The 15,006-nt window shown below is 43.3% G+C and overlaps 1 protein-coding gene across 6 annotated transcripts in view; it reads right to left on the minus strand.

Annotated features, from left to right (window-relative positions):
* SYK (spleen associated tyrosine kinase) overlaps positions 1-15,006 on the minus strand; it is a 231,216-nt gene that overhangs the window by 84,207 nt on the left and 132,003 nt on the right. For 4 of the 6 annotated variants that reach the window (XM_073632919.1, XM_073632909.1, XM_073632913.1 and 1 more), the window contains 2 exons: positions 13,850-13,918; positions 9,130-9,211 (listed from right to left, as the gene is read on the minus strand). The exons of 1 other annotated variant lie outside the window; for it this stretch is intronic. In XM_073632919.1, the coding sequence (XP_073489020.1) occupies positions 9,130-9,211; positions 13,850-13,918 (151 nt within the window). The remainder of the gene's footprint in view (positions 1-9,129; positions 9,212-13,849; positions 13,919-15,006) is intronic. One more of the 6 variants, XM_073632922.1, reaches the window with a different exon arrangement.

The raw sequence follows: 15,006 nt of genomic DNA on the forward strand, positions 1-15,006 counted from the left end.
GGCTGCGACTGGTCCCAGGCTTCTCCTGGCTGCAACTTAGCCCCGCCTCCTCCTGGCTGCAACTTAGCCCCGCCTCCTCCTGGCTGCCACATTCCACAGCCTCCTCCTGGCTGAGGTCTTCCTGTGTATGAAAAAGGGATATAGTTTTAGTTTTTTAGTCATCAATCACATACAATTTTCACCTCCTGACTGTTGCAAATTGAATGTTAACAAATATAACAGACTCTCAGATCATTCTGAGCCCAGCATTTTTTATTCTTGTCCCAATTTTGGGTGCCCACTACTGTCTATTGATATGTAAAACACTTTTTTCAATCAGCAATTAGTGATCAATAATAACATCATTTCTTTATTGACAAGAAATCTGTAGAAGAATGCTATACCTGACTCCAGCTGGGCTCCTCCACTTCTTCCTGGCTGGAAGGCCCAGGTTAGACATCGGAAGCCTCAGCTGGGGTGGAAGGAAGAGTGGAAGGAAGAGTGGAGAGGGATTGCCTGACTTCAGTGTGGTCTGACAGAAATCGCAGTCTCTCATAGTACCACAGCCTGGGGACATAAACGTCATCTGCTGCAGCTCCAGGCCTCTGGGAATCCGTGACCTTCTTGCGCTCCCTAAGATAAGTGCTCCTCAGGCCACCAATTTTGTTTTTTAAATAGGGGATGGTTGCTGTGGGGACCACCCGCTTCACCAACTCCAGCAGTTTCTCCAGCGCTGCCTGTCTCTTTTGTTTATTATTATAATGGGGATGTCTCACCTGCTACAGACAGGGCAGCTCCCTGTATTTGTCTATGAACAGGGGGAGGAAGTTGTGGTCATTGAAGCAATCCATTTTCTCTGCAAGACACAACAAAGACAAACCCTAAAGTCAGGCCAAACTCTCCTAATCTTGTTACAATATAGGCTTCAAATTCGAAGCAGTATAGGCCCAAGTTTAGATCTTACCTTCGTTATCACGATCGGCGCCTCCGATGCTCCTTCCTCCGCTCACAGATCGTACGTAATACACACGCGTGTTACGCTTTATACACACTGTGCATGCGTGTAACTCCGCCCGCCCCTGACGATCTTTCTAGTCTATTCCCCGCCCTTTTTCGTTCTGCACAGTGGGGGAAGAGCACATGGCGGAGACACAGCAGGTGCGTGCTAATTACAGGAACGAGGAGGAGGAGGAGGAAAGCCCGGATCCGGAGACGTCCCGATCCAGAAGGAGATTTAAGGCCTCAAATATGTCCTTTGGGGAGATGTTGGAGATGGTCGACATCCTGAAGAAGGCCGACTATGATGGAAAGTATGGACCTTACCCCAACCCCAATTTCAGAAAGGCCAAGATCATGGCGAAAGTGGTCAGGAGTCTGCACCAGAATTTCGGGGTACGTCGATCGAAAGATCTGCTCAGGAAGCGGTGGTCGGACCTCAAATTACGAGAACACGAGCAGTACAGAAAGATCCGGAGAGTGCTGCAAAAAAGTAAGTAGTTGTGCTGTGTTCCTATTCTTTTTGTGTTTATTATGTTCGTGCTGCTCCATGTGCTTTTCTTAAAAGTGTACATTTTAAAATGGCAACTTTCATGTTCATGGGCACATTATTCGTTCATATCAAACATTTTTCTTTCGGCCTATAAAACACCATTGTTTTGGCCATATGCATTTGGCCACATTTTTTACGCCCTACTTGTATGAAACTAATTTGGTTGTGTAGATGTGTTTGTTACTAGAATGAAATGCAAACTAGATTCTGTGTAAGGAGAGGACACTGAGCAGCTGTTTTCACATCTGGACACTGGAGCACTAGTGTGGGACCCCAGAACACCATTTTTATTAGGGGGGTCACACAGGTGCTTCAGTGTATACTATAGGGGTGTCTCTATCTGTGAAGCTTGTACCAAACAGGTAAAGTATTGCAGCTTGACAAAGGACACTGAAAATGCTACATTTTAGAACTCTGCCAAAATAGACAATTGTACCCCACTTCCAAGCAATGTTTCCTATTTATAGTTCTGCCATCAAATATCTGTGTACCATTTTTGTTTTACATAGGGGAGAAAAGACTCGGAGGACACCCCTCATCCGAGGAGACCACAGACCCCCCACCTCTGGAAGAAGGGGAAATCCCCCCAACACAAGAAGAGCAGGAGGAGGAAGAAGATGTGGTGGAACTAGTCACCACAACAGGTGAGTGTCTGCGACCACAGGCTCAGGTAAGAGATGGATGCCGGCATATTTTTGATACCTGTTTTTGTTTGGTTTCTCTCTTTTTAGGTGATCGTGAAGTTGTGGATCCAGATCCTTTCACATCAGAAAGTGCACAGATCCTGATTGGGGAGATCATGGGGTGTAATTTAGCTTTGGAAAACCTCCAGAAAAACATCAATGATGTTATTCAAAAAAATAAAAACATCATTGATGTTTTGGGGCGAGTTTAAAACCCCTCCAAATCACTTTCTTCTTTTGTGTGCTACAAAGTTCAAAATGTTTTAGCGATTTTTAGAAAAGCAAAATTTGGAGGATGCACACAGTGTGCCAACATGTGCTATCTGCCATCACGGGAGATCAATGTAGGCATTTTGGGGGTGCAACCCCTTCCTCAATAATACAGTAGATGGGGGGAAGGGGTTTCTCCCCCAAAACATGTCCCTTGATCCCCCCTGGTGGCAGCTAGCACATGTTGACATTCGTAAATTGGTGTGCATCTTCCAAATTTGGCTTTTCCTGGGGTGACTTCACCCCATCTGATGCAATATCAAACACAGTTCCTAAATACTCATATCTGATATTGCCTTCAAGTTCTACCTAATGTGAACTTTGTAAGTTCAAGATTTGTGTCTTTCTTGTTGGTTTTACACATGCCTGTTTTATCTTAAATGGACATTTCTACTTTTTCTAATGTGACCCCAAAAATTGTTATACAACAGACATGTTGGTTTGTTTTAAAAACCTTTTCTAAATGCACATTTGATTGTCCAGGTATTAAAAAGATTGTTAATCAAGAATGTGTGGATTATTGTCTCAACGCTACAACACTAAGGGCAAATCCTCTTTGCACTACAAGTGCAGTTTCAGTGCAGTTTCAAGTGCACTAGTAGTGCAAAGCGTCTTTGCCTTTAGTAAATAACACCCAACAGTGCTTTGTATAAGGTTACACAATCACGCCATTTTCAGGACTCCCCACATTTCTGTCAGGGTCAGCTAAAACAAACACAAGCAGTAAATGTCACCAAAGATTTGCTTTTTTCTTTTTTATTTGATAAAGGCTTCACAAATTGTCTGGCATATTGATGGCCCCCCTACCCGCAAAGAACTCAAGGTATCTTAACCGGACATCACAGGCACTCAAGGAGGGCAAGCCAGGACGGCCACTTTCAAGCGCCGTCAGGGTTGTTTCATTTATAATTCCGGCCTCAGGCCCAACTGAGCCAGCATAGTTGGACGAATGTTGCCGTAAAAAGTTATGTAGAACACAGCACGCCAGGATTATATGATTAAGTTTATACTCCGGCACATGGATGGGTGTAAGAAATAGGCGGAACCGGCTGGCCATGATTCCAAATGTGTTCTCCACCACTCTTCTGGCTCTGGCCAGCCGGTAATTAAAAACCCTCTGTTCCGGGGTGAGGGTCCTCATCGTGAATGGCCGCATAAGATGGTCCCCCAGCGCAAATGCTTCATCCGCAACGAAGACAAATGGGAGTCCTTCCACATTCTCTTCTGGAGGTGGCAAGTCCAAGCTGCCATTCTGGAGATGCCTGTAAAACTCCGTCTGGGCGATGACTCCACCATCGCACATCCGGCCATTCTTCCCCACGTCCACATACAGGAAGTCGTAATTAGCCGACACCACCGCCAACATCACAATACTATTGAACCCCTTGTAATTATAATAGTACGACCCCGAGTTGGGTGGTGGGATGATGTGGACGTGTTTCCCATCAATTGTCCCCCTGCAGTTAGGAAAGTCCCACCGCTGGGCAAAGTGGGAGGCCACAGTCTGCCATTCCCGTGGCGTGGAAGGAAACTGTTGAGGAAAACAAAAAAAACTTAGTATTTTTGCACATAAACATGGAAAGCAGATTAGACACAAACATTCTTGGCCAACATCCAGATAACATTTATTAAGGGGAATTTTACAACACCAAAGTATAAGGTACACCTATCATATTCCCCCTCTCCCCCTCTCATGGGCCATTTCTAACATTATGGGGGGGGGGGGAATCTTGGACGTATACAGGCAGGCCCTTGCACTACATGCTTTGGGGAATTCATCCATACATCTGATCACAAAAGAGGTGGGTATAGTGTGTATGGGTTTGGCAAAGTCAGCAGATAGATAATTGAGGATAGATAGAGAATTGGGATCAGCTGACTTAGCAGTTGGGGGGAGGGTTAATAAAAATGATTTGGGGACACTACAAAAAAAGCCTCTGGCACTGTGCCTGAATTTAAAGCACAAATCAGATTTCTAAACATTTTAGGGGGTGTTTGAGGTAAAGCACTACTATGGAGCTGATAAAATACATTGTTAAGTGACTACATGAGGTGAATATAGGGCCAGGAGAGCATGCTGGGGAGGTAAGTGAAGGCAAATATGTATGAATGACTAAAAAAATAATTACATAAAAATCCAGCATGCATGAGAACAAAGGGGACATTCACAGCATATTACAATCATGGTAATTAGGGAATGAGGAAAGAAATCCAATATATTAGCAAACATTCAATACAATAAAATGTGATATTAAAGGATAAATCTTACCTTCATATACTCCTTCTGCAGGACCTGGATGATGGCAGAACAGGTCTCTGGGATAATGATCCCCAGAGCCTGGGGGGAGATGCCTGTCGAGAACTTCAAGTCCTGCAGGCTTCTCCCTGTCTTCAAGTACCGCAGGGTATCGACGAGCCTCTGCTCCGGAGTGATGGCTTGCCTCATGCAGGTATCCTGCCTGCTGATATAGGGGGTCAGCGAAGCCAACAAACGGTGAAATACGGGGTCCGTCATCCTGAGAAAGTTCCTGAAATCATCAGGATTATTCTCACGGATCTCACGGAGCAAAAGCATATGAGAGAACTGGTCACGCTGAAGCAACCAATTCTTGGTCCATGAACTCCTCCCCACCCTGTTCATGGACTGGACTTGTGTCAAGGTCAGGACCCCAACACCAAGCCCCCGCACAGCACGAACTCTACGAGGAGTACGTATACGCAACATGGCTAGAAAACGGTCGGCTGCTCAGAACAAAGTAACAGAACGCACTGAAGAACAGCAAGGCCTGTGAAGAGCGACCTGAAAAACAGCAACGAGCGGGCAAGATCGCACAGAAAACTCCAATACGAACTTACTGCACGCACTGAAGAGCAGATACAAACCCACAAGCACAAACTGAACCGCAGAAAACAATCTGAAAGCCACGAGTCTGAAAAAGCGCAAATCGTCTCTCACCAAACTTTTACTAACACGAGATTAGCAAAAGGAGCCCAAAGGGTGCCGCGCTTGGTTCTGAACTGGCCTTTTCTAGTCTCGTCCTATGTGGTTGACGTCACCGCGTTGTTGGCGATCGGAAATTCCGACAACTTTGTGCGACCGTGTGTACGCAAAACAAGTTTGAGCCAACATCCGTCGGAAATAATCCTAGGATTTTGTTGTCAGAATGTCCGATCAATGTCCGACTGTGTGTACGGGGCATAACATTTCATTTTATGATGCTGACATATGACAGAAATGCCTGATGGTGGTTAGATCATGAATGGAGGTTTATGTGCTCTTAGATGTTTATTGGATCATAAATGGATGTTTATGTGCTCTTAGATGGTTATGTTCACTTTGGACCTAAAACGAAACTTTGGAAACACTTACCAAAAGTAGCTTACTCAGTACATATCAGTGCAGCATAGATGCAATTGTCCCCATAAACTACAAGTAATCTGTAAAATTATTTTCCTAGCTTTTGAAATCACTGAAAATTAGTATCCACTTTCTTACTAGAAAGAAAACATATACAGTATCTCACAAAAGTGAGTATACCCCCACATTGCTACAATGTAAAGTAGTGAGTGTACAGCTTGTATAACAGTGTAAATTTGCTATCCCCTCAAAATAACTCAACACACAGCCAATAATGTCTAAACCGCTGGCAACAAAAGTGAGTACACCCCATGTGAAAATGTCCACATTGGGCCCAAAGAGTCAATATTTTGTGTGGCCTCTATTATTTTCCAGCACTGCCTTAACCCTCATGGGCATGGAGTTCACCAGAGCTTCACAGGTTGCCACTGGAGTCCTCTTCCACTGCTCCATGATGACATCACGGAGCTGGTGGGGACCTTGCACTTCTCCACCTTCTGTTTGAGGATGCCCCACAGATGCTCAAAAGGGTTTAGGTCTGGAGACTTGCTTGGCCAGTCCATCACCTTTACCATCAGCTCCCTTAGCAAGGCAGTTGTCATCTTGGAGGTGTGTTTGGGGTCGTTATCACGTTGGAATACCGCCCTGCGGCCCAGTCTCCGAAGGGAGGGGATCATGCTCTGCTTCAGTATGTCACATTACATGTTGGCATCACAGTTCCCTCAATGAACTGTAGCTCCCCAGTGCTGGCAGCACTCATGCAGCCCCAGACCATGGCACTCCCACCACCATGCTTGACTGTAGGCAAGACACACTTGTTATTGTACTCCTCACATGGTTGCCGCCACACACGCTTGACACCATCTGAACCAAATAAGTTTATCTTGGTCTTCTCAGACCACAGGTAATGTAGAAGAAATGAGGATAAAGGAGTGGCCGGTGATCAAAGAGGTAAATAATTTGCATTTTATTTGAAGTTTCAGCAATAAAAAGATGCCAACGCTTTTTGGGGGACTTGAGATTCCGCCTTCATTAGGGATGCTAGTAAAAATAGTTGTGGAATGATCCTCTTGGAGGGTGCCTTTGGCACATGGATCTGGACAGTTAGAAGTCCTCAGCGCTGGCTGTGTGTTCAGAGGCAGCAAATTACACATTAAATGCGGAGTCGACCGTAAGTACGCACACAGAGGTAGCAGCCCAAGCCCATAACAGGGCTCATCACCACCTTTTTCCAAACTGGGCACGGACTTTTGGAAACAAATTCTTTCCCTCTGCCCACACCCTACCAATCCACAACACTGACTGATAGAGTCAGTCCAGCGCGATCTACACCCATTCTTCTCAATCATCAGACCACAGGACATGGTTCCAGTAATCCATGTCCTTAGTCTGCTTGTCTTCAGCAAACTGTTTGCAGGCTTTCTTGTGCATCATCTTTAGAAGAGGTTTCCCTTCGGGATGACAGCCATGCAGACCAATTAGATGCAGTGTGCGGCGTATGGTCTGAGCACTGACAGGCTGACCCCCCACCCCTTCAACCTCTGCAGCAATGCTGGCAGCACTCATACGTCTATTTCCCAAAGACAACTTCTGGATATGATGCTGTGCACTCAACTTCTTTGGTCGGCCATGGCGAGGCGTGTTCTGAGTGGAACCTGTCCTGTTGAACCACTGTATAGTTTTGGCCATCGTGCTGCAGCTCAGTTTCAGGGTCTTGGCAATCTTCTTATAGCCTAGGCCATCTTTATGTAGAGCAACAATTCTTTTTTTTTACATCCTCAGAGAGTTCTTATCAGGGACCATGAATCAGACCGAGACAGAAGTATAGTTAAATCACACTTGTTTAATAATAATAATAATAAGGGAAACAGAGTAAGCGTAGTCAAAACAAACCAGAGTTCAGTAACCGGATCAGGTAGTCAGCCAAGCAAATGTCAGAGAGCCAGAGATAAATGTAGTAGTACAGCAAGCAGGATCAGGAGCCAGAAGGAACGTCAGCCAAGCAAGTCTTCAACAGGAATGCAGGAGAAAGTCTCTGTGATGTAGGCGAAGGCAGAGATCAAGTGAGCTGGATGACTTTAAGTACGCAGGACTGATAAGCAGAATCAACAACAGCTGGGTAACTGTGGAGAGAGATGGGAGCTGGCAGGTAGCCGACAGCTGAGCGGCCAGCACAGAGAAGGAAGGGCTGAGCCCAGCCCTGACAGTTCTTTGCCAAGAGGTGCCATGTTGAACTTCCAGTGACCAGTATGAGAGAGTGAGAGCGATAACACCAAATTTAACACACCTGCTCCCCATTCACACCTGAGACCTTGTAACACTAACGAGGCACATGACACCGGTGAGGGAAAATGGCTAATTGGGCATAATTTGGACATTTTCACTTAGGGGTGTACTCACTTTTGTTGCCAGCGGCTTAGACATAAATGGCTGTTTGTTGAGTTCTTTTGAGGGGACAGCAAATTTACACTGTTATACAAGCTGCACACTCACTACTTTACATTGTAGCAAAGTGTAATTTCTTCAGTGTTGTCACATGAATAGATATAATAAAAAATTTACAAAAATGTGAGGGGTGTACTCAATTTTGTGAGATATTGCATGTGTTAAGAAAACATATAATACTGATAGAATATGACTTTTGTTACAACTTTGACTTTGGCAGTACCACTAATGCCCTGTACACACGGTCGGATTTTCCGACGTAAAAAGTGCGATCGGATTGTGTTGTCGGAAATTCCGATCGTGTGTGGGCTCCATCTGACTTTTTCCGTCGGAATTTCCGACACACAAAGTTTGAGAGCAGGCTATAAAATTTTCTGACAACAAAATCCAATCGGTTAAATTCCGATCGTATGTACACAAATCCAACGCACAAAGTGCCACACATGCTCAGAGTAAATTAAGAGACGAAAGCTATTGGCTACTGCCCCGTTTATAGTCCCGACGTACGTGTTTTACGTCACCGCGTTCAGAACGATAGGATTTTCCGGCAACTTCTTGCGACCGTGTGTATGCAAGACAAGTTTGAGCCAACATCCTTCGGAAAAAATCCATGGATTTTGTTGTCTGAATGTCCGATCAATGTCTGATCGTGTGTACAGGGCATTAGAGTTATGTGAAAATCATTCAATATACACAACAGTGTAAATGCTTTCACTACTAGTTGCATAACCTTTTGTGTCTTTTTATTCATCTCTGCTTCCGACTGTTCAACTTCTATAGGCATGATTATTATTTTTTTACATGTATAGTTTTTTTTTTTTAAATAATACATTTGTCTAGCTTACCTCTTTCACCTGGTTTTGGTCTTGAAACATATGGATTTATTGAAGAAACGCTTCCATGACGACTAACTTCGGCCAAACTTTGCTGTAATGGTTACAGAAAACAGAGAATTTTACTCAGTAACGACCTAGACTTGAGAACAGTAAAAGGATAACTGCATATATATTTAGACATTTTAGGCCAGTAAGAGTTACTTTATGACTGTGATAACAGTTTAAAAGCCATTAGGTACTCACACTCATTCACTAAAGAGTGCATGAAAAAGTTATGCGAACCAATAGAATTTTAAGTATCTCAATGAGTCTTGTCAGATATAACACAGGTGCTTCCATTTGAATATTGGGTTCCCTTAAGCTGAATAACGTTCTCCTCTAGATGTACAAGCACTTTCGAGGTGTTTAGAAGTGTTTATGGTATTTTATTATGTATGATATAATGCTAGGTCAAGAAACTGTGAGAATACATACCTCTGCCCAGCAGCCCTACCCTGTTACATTGTACCCACAACTCATTCATATACAAATTCCATGACAGCTCATTCATAAACAAATCCTGAGGCAGTTCAGAACCTTCTCCCACTCCAAGGCAATTCAGCACATTGCTCAATCTGTGCATGTGTGTGGTGGGAAGCATGATAGTGCCTCGTTAAAGGGAGAAGCTGACCATGGTCTGGCACTAAAGCAGTGCTGAATAGAGGAAGCAGTGAAAGAACTGATGAGAAAGAACTCCTGCACTACACTGTATTTTATACTCCTGACTCCTACAATATATGCTGTACGTTATACCCTAACCACCAAAATGCATTCTCTATGTTGTACATTATACTGTATAGCCTTTGTTGTACATCATGGTCCTGAACCCTGTATGCTACTGTATATAGTACATTATAGTCCTGTCCTTCGCACTGTATACACCATGATGTACATTAGACATGTGCAATCCGTTTAAAAATGCATCCGCATGGGCGCCACCCCAACCCCCCCTCCAGGCAGTCACAAAAAAAAAAAATTTTTTAATACTGGCCCTTTAAAAAAAAAAAATACAAAAAGAGGTCCTTAAGTGCACTGTGTTCGGACGCCGGACACAGTGCGACACTGGACACAGTGCACTTATGGGAAGTGCCACGTCTATGCAATCACCAGATTGCAGATGCGGCGCTTCATTTGTGGGCTTTTATCCCGCCTTGCGGCACTTTCCGAAGCGCCAAGTAGCTTCTGCCCGGCGCTCATAGTATCTATTACTACGGCCGGGCAGTTTGATTGACATCTCATTTTGATGTCCCTTCTTGTTTTCTCTCTCCCATTGCACCTGGGAGAGAGGAAACAGGAAGTATGGGAGGAGCGGACTCCTCCATCGCTGATGCCAGTGCTCACACAGTAGGAGAGGACACCACACAGTAAGGTAAGTACCACTGTGCTCCCATGGAGAACGGGGAGGAGGGGGGGTCGATGTGACACAGGCAAGGCTGCATTTGGTGGACACAGGCTGCATTTGGTGGGACACAGGCTGCATTTGGTGGGACAAAGGCTGCATTTGGTGGGACACAGGCTGCATTTGGTGAGACACAGGCTGCATTTGGTGAGACACAGGCTGCATTTGGTGGCACACAGGCTGCATTTGGTGGACACAGGCTGCATGTAAGGACAGACTCCGCTGGGGACACCTGATGGCATCTGGTGGCAGGCGACGTGGCTAGTGACACGCTCAGAGCTCCCACTGATTCTGCATTATGGTGAGTTGAATGATTTCATTTTATATTACAATGTAATAATAGAAATAATGCGCTTCAATCATCCTGACACCATAACAACCATGGTGCCGGGATGATTGAAGTGCTAACACCAGGTGTTTGGAATATCTTTATCTGCTGATTGTTAAACTTTCTATTGTTGTGTAGGATCTGGGCCTGCTGTCCCTCCATCCCTCTCTCCCTCCATCCCTCATTCATCTCAGACACTAACCACACCACCTTAGAGCCATGCCGACTATTTCACTGAAACCACGCCCATTTTCACCAAGTGGGAGGGGTCAAAAAGGATGGGCTGGGTCTGGCGCCCCCCCATCCTAAAACTTCACCAGCCATCACTGATCTGGAACATTTATGTGCTTGCAGATTATTCTTTCTAAAGACAGATTGAAGGAATTTTAGACTTAAATATGTCATTACGTGAATGCTTCCAACTATGCTTTTATAGCAGTATGGCACAAATAAGTCTGGACTGGGCCACTGCCAATAAAGCTCACTGCTCTCATTTTTGTGCATGAAGGAAATGTCAATAGACATTCCATTTCTGTAGTTGGATAAGAATGCTGGAATTTTAATAGAACTACTCTTGATACTTTTCTTCATCTGGATAATATTGGAAAAATGACTAATACACTTGTCAGAAGCTTCTGTTACTTGGATAAATCATTATGCAGTCATCAATAAGAGCATTATCTCTGCATATTGTCTCCCTTTGGAGCTTAGTTGCAAAGGTTGCATTGCAATGGCTATGGTTACATTTACAGATGGGTCATTTACCTAGTACAATATTTACTACTTTTTACTTTAGCTACTAATGCTATCCAACAAATGCAGCAAAGTATTACATTGGCTGTGTATCCGAATGTCAAACTTTTTGATGGATACATATTTAGGATTCATATGATGCAAACTCAGATTACCTTTTTTAAATCAGACATTTATCAACTCAGGGAACTGTATTTCTCCTGTACATGTATGATCAATGGCAGGTTACATCTCATTAAAATATCCAATTAAACAAACATCTAAAATTGAATGCAAGAAGGTTTTTAACCAAATTCCAGTTTTCTGAATTTATGTTTTACTAAATAGTGAATATCTGAAATGTAGAATGTTTTTACATGTAAAAACTTCTGAATATTTAGTCTTAAAGTGACATTAAAGGTTCATTTTTTTAAAATAACAAACATGGCATACTTACCTGCTTTGTGCAGTGGTATTGCACAGAGCAGCCCCGATCCTCCTGTTTTCTGGTCCCCCGCTGGCACTCCTTGCTCCTCCTCTACTTCCAGTGCCCCCAATAGCAATCTGCTTGCTCTGGGGGCACTGGTGTGTGCTCGCTCCTGACCCCTTTCTCTGCGCCCATAAGACACACAGAGCCGCAGCTCACCCCCACCCCTCAGCTCTTTCCTCATTGACTCACTGACTGTGATTGACAGTAGCAAGAGCCAATGGGTCCCACTGCTGCCCCAGCAAATGAGGAGTAAAAGACCCGGGAGAAGCTCAGCTCTCATGCACATAAATGTATCGAGAGGAGGCTCAGGTGAGTATTAGGGGGGCTGGGGAGGCCTCTGCACACAAAAGGTTTTTTTACCTTCATGCATAGAATGCATGAAGGTAAAAAAACTTGAGCCCTTTAAACCACTTTGTATAAATGTATAGCTTTCTTTCACAGGGTAGGAGTGTGTTATTTTTTACTTGCATTCTCTGCCTGTCAGAATAAAAAGTGTCAGCTATATTAACAATAAGACTGCAAATGTATGTTTTACAGGACAACAAATTTAATAAATTCATCCTTGTGCCAAAAAAAAGTGTCAGCCCAGTGCTAGACTGTACGTTCTAATTGAGATTCATCTGTCTACTGCTTGAGATGAGAGCTCACATACTCTCTAGTAGGCAAGGCAAGTAAAAAACTGTCAATTAAAAAAATAAACTTAATTTTTTTTTTTTTTATATAAAATCCTGACAGCAGATTTGTTAGGCCATTTTTTGAATGTCTGTTATCAGCAGTAGTTTTAGGCAGGAGAAAGGACTGTCTTGCAGTCAGTTTATCAGACACTTCTGCCCTGATCGGCGGGAGCATACAAGTAACTTAAAAAAAAATATCAGGTAAATCCTTAGGTTTTTAAGCTGAACCCGAGGTTCTCTTTAAGTAAAGCAGTATCCTCAGATTCGACTACACTCAAATATCAAATACAAACCATGCATTTTCACATTTGCATTTAATACTTACTCTGGTCTGACTTATTCACAATTAGTCATGTCTTAGTAGAATTGCATTAATTATACTGAAAACAAAAACACACCTTTATTTTGCTGTATTTTACTTTTCTAAGCCAAATGTTAGGGAGTCACAAATGCAAAGCTGGCAGGATTTAGAAGTTCATCACAAGATTAGGACAATTAAAGCAGCATTGCTGGCCTGTGAAATAAAAGACTGAATTACATTGCGTTCAGAGGTTTTGTTCTCCATGTGCTGCTCTTAATGGAACCTTTACTTTGGCTTTCTCGTATTCTACATGGTCTATAGTTTTCAATTAGTCTTTAGTAGAACTAGCTAATTTATCATCCCCTGTTGCTATATTACTTGCAGTATTGGCAATAACCCATTCAATACTGCACAGCACAGAGAATGGTATCATGGCAGCTTGAGGTGATGACGTGGTCGTGGTCAAGGTAATGAATGTGAGGATAATGCTGGTAACTTCAGGATAGTTACAGTGAAAGCACTGCAACTTAAAAGTTACATAGAAAGCATTAACACCAGGAGATAATCAAATGCAAAGAACTTTAAAGCACTAATGTGGAGCTATTGTGCTTCTTAATACCATTTTCTAGAAATGGTCCATATTTTATATGTTAAATTAAATAGGAATGTGAAACCCGCAATGCTACTTTAATGTAAGCTGTACGCCCAAAGCAGCCAAAAGCCTGCCAATAATTAACAAAGCTTTGCAAGAGCGTGTTCTGTGCACCTTTTTGCTGCCAGCCTTGGGAAAGGAGTAGGATTTGAATCTTGCGATTATTCCACCTGCTGACCAATTCTAGAAACCACAATGTCGTTACATGTCAGTAAATGGGCTATGAGAAACAAGTTTTCACAACATGCAATGCTATCGCTATCTAAAGGTGATGTACAGACAAGAGATAAAACAATAGATTTTTTAGGGTTAACATTGTAGACAGATACGGGTGGCTTTTTTTGCTAGAAGTATCTGCTAGATGTGTGTTGCAGAATCTCCTTTTCTTTGACTGTACTATTATTTCCCTTACCTATATATATACCTATATATGGTAACTACGTGCAGTAGTGTAGTTGTGTGTATGTTTGTGAGAGGTGGGGGTGTTGTGTCGTAGCTATACTAACCATATTGCTTTTAAATTCTGTCAACTGTTGAGCTTCAGAAGCCCTCATTAGGATTGATTTACAAAAAAGAGTATAGCACTTATCTTGGTAAATATGAAAAGCTGTGTTCACTTCAAATGCCCAATCCTAAATGAAGGTCAATTAGGACAATCAAGATTTTTTCTTGCAAATGAGTAGACATTCTGTTTAAAAATGCGACACACTTTGGAACATGTGTGATCCATATCCAAAATGTGTTGAGTCAGGGAGTTGATTGTGGTTTTGTGTTACATCGTTCAAGCAAAGAAAGCCTGATCTTTTACTGCCAATGATTTTGGTGAAACAACTGATCATCTATAGCAGAGGTCTACAAACTGTGGCCCAGGGGGCTGGATGTGGCCCTTTGCTTGCTTTTATCAGACCCTTGGGGTACTATTCCATCTGTTGACAACAAGAATGGGGCATAATTCATGTCACTGACACCAATAATGGGGCATTATTCCTTCCATTGACACCAATGATGGGGCATAATTCCTTCCATTGATACCAACGATAGGTCACTTTTCCTCCCACTGACACCAACAATGGAGCACTACTCCTCCCACTGACACCAACAAAAGGGCATAATTCCTCCCACTGTCACCAAAAACGGGGAAGAATTTCTCCCACTGACACCAACGATGGGACAGAATTTCTTCCATTGACACCAACGATGGGGCACTATTCCTTCCACTGACACAAGTGATCGGGAACTAATGCTCCCACTGACACCAAAGCTAGGGCACT

Source organism: Aquarana catesbeiana, linkage group LG01 (genome assembly GCF_042186555.1).
Source record: "Aquarana catesbeiana isolate 2022-GZ linkage group LG01, ASM4218655v1, whole genome shotgun sequence".
NCBI lineage: Eukaryota > Metazoa > Chordata > Amphibia > Anura > Ranidae > Aquarana > Aquarana catesbeiana.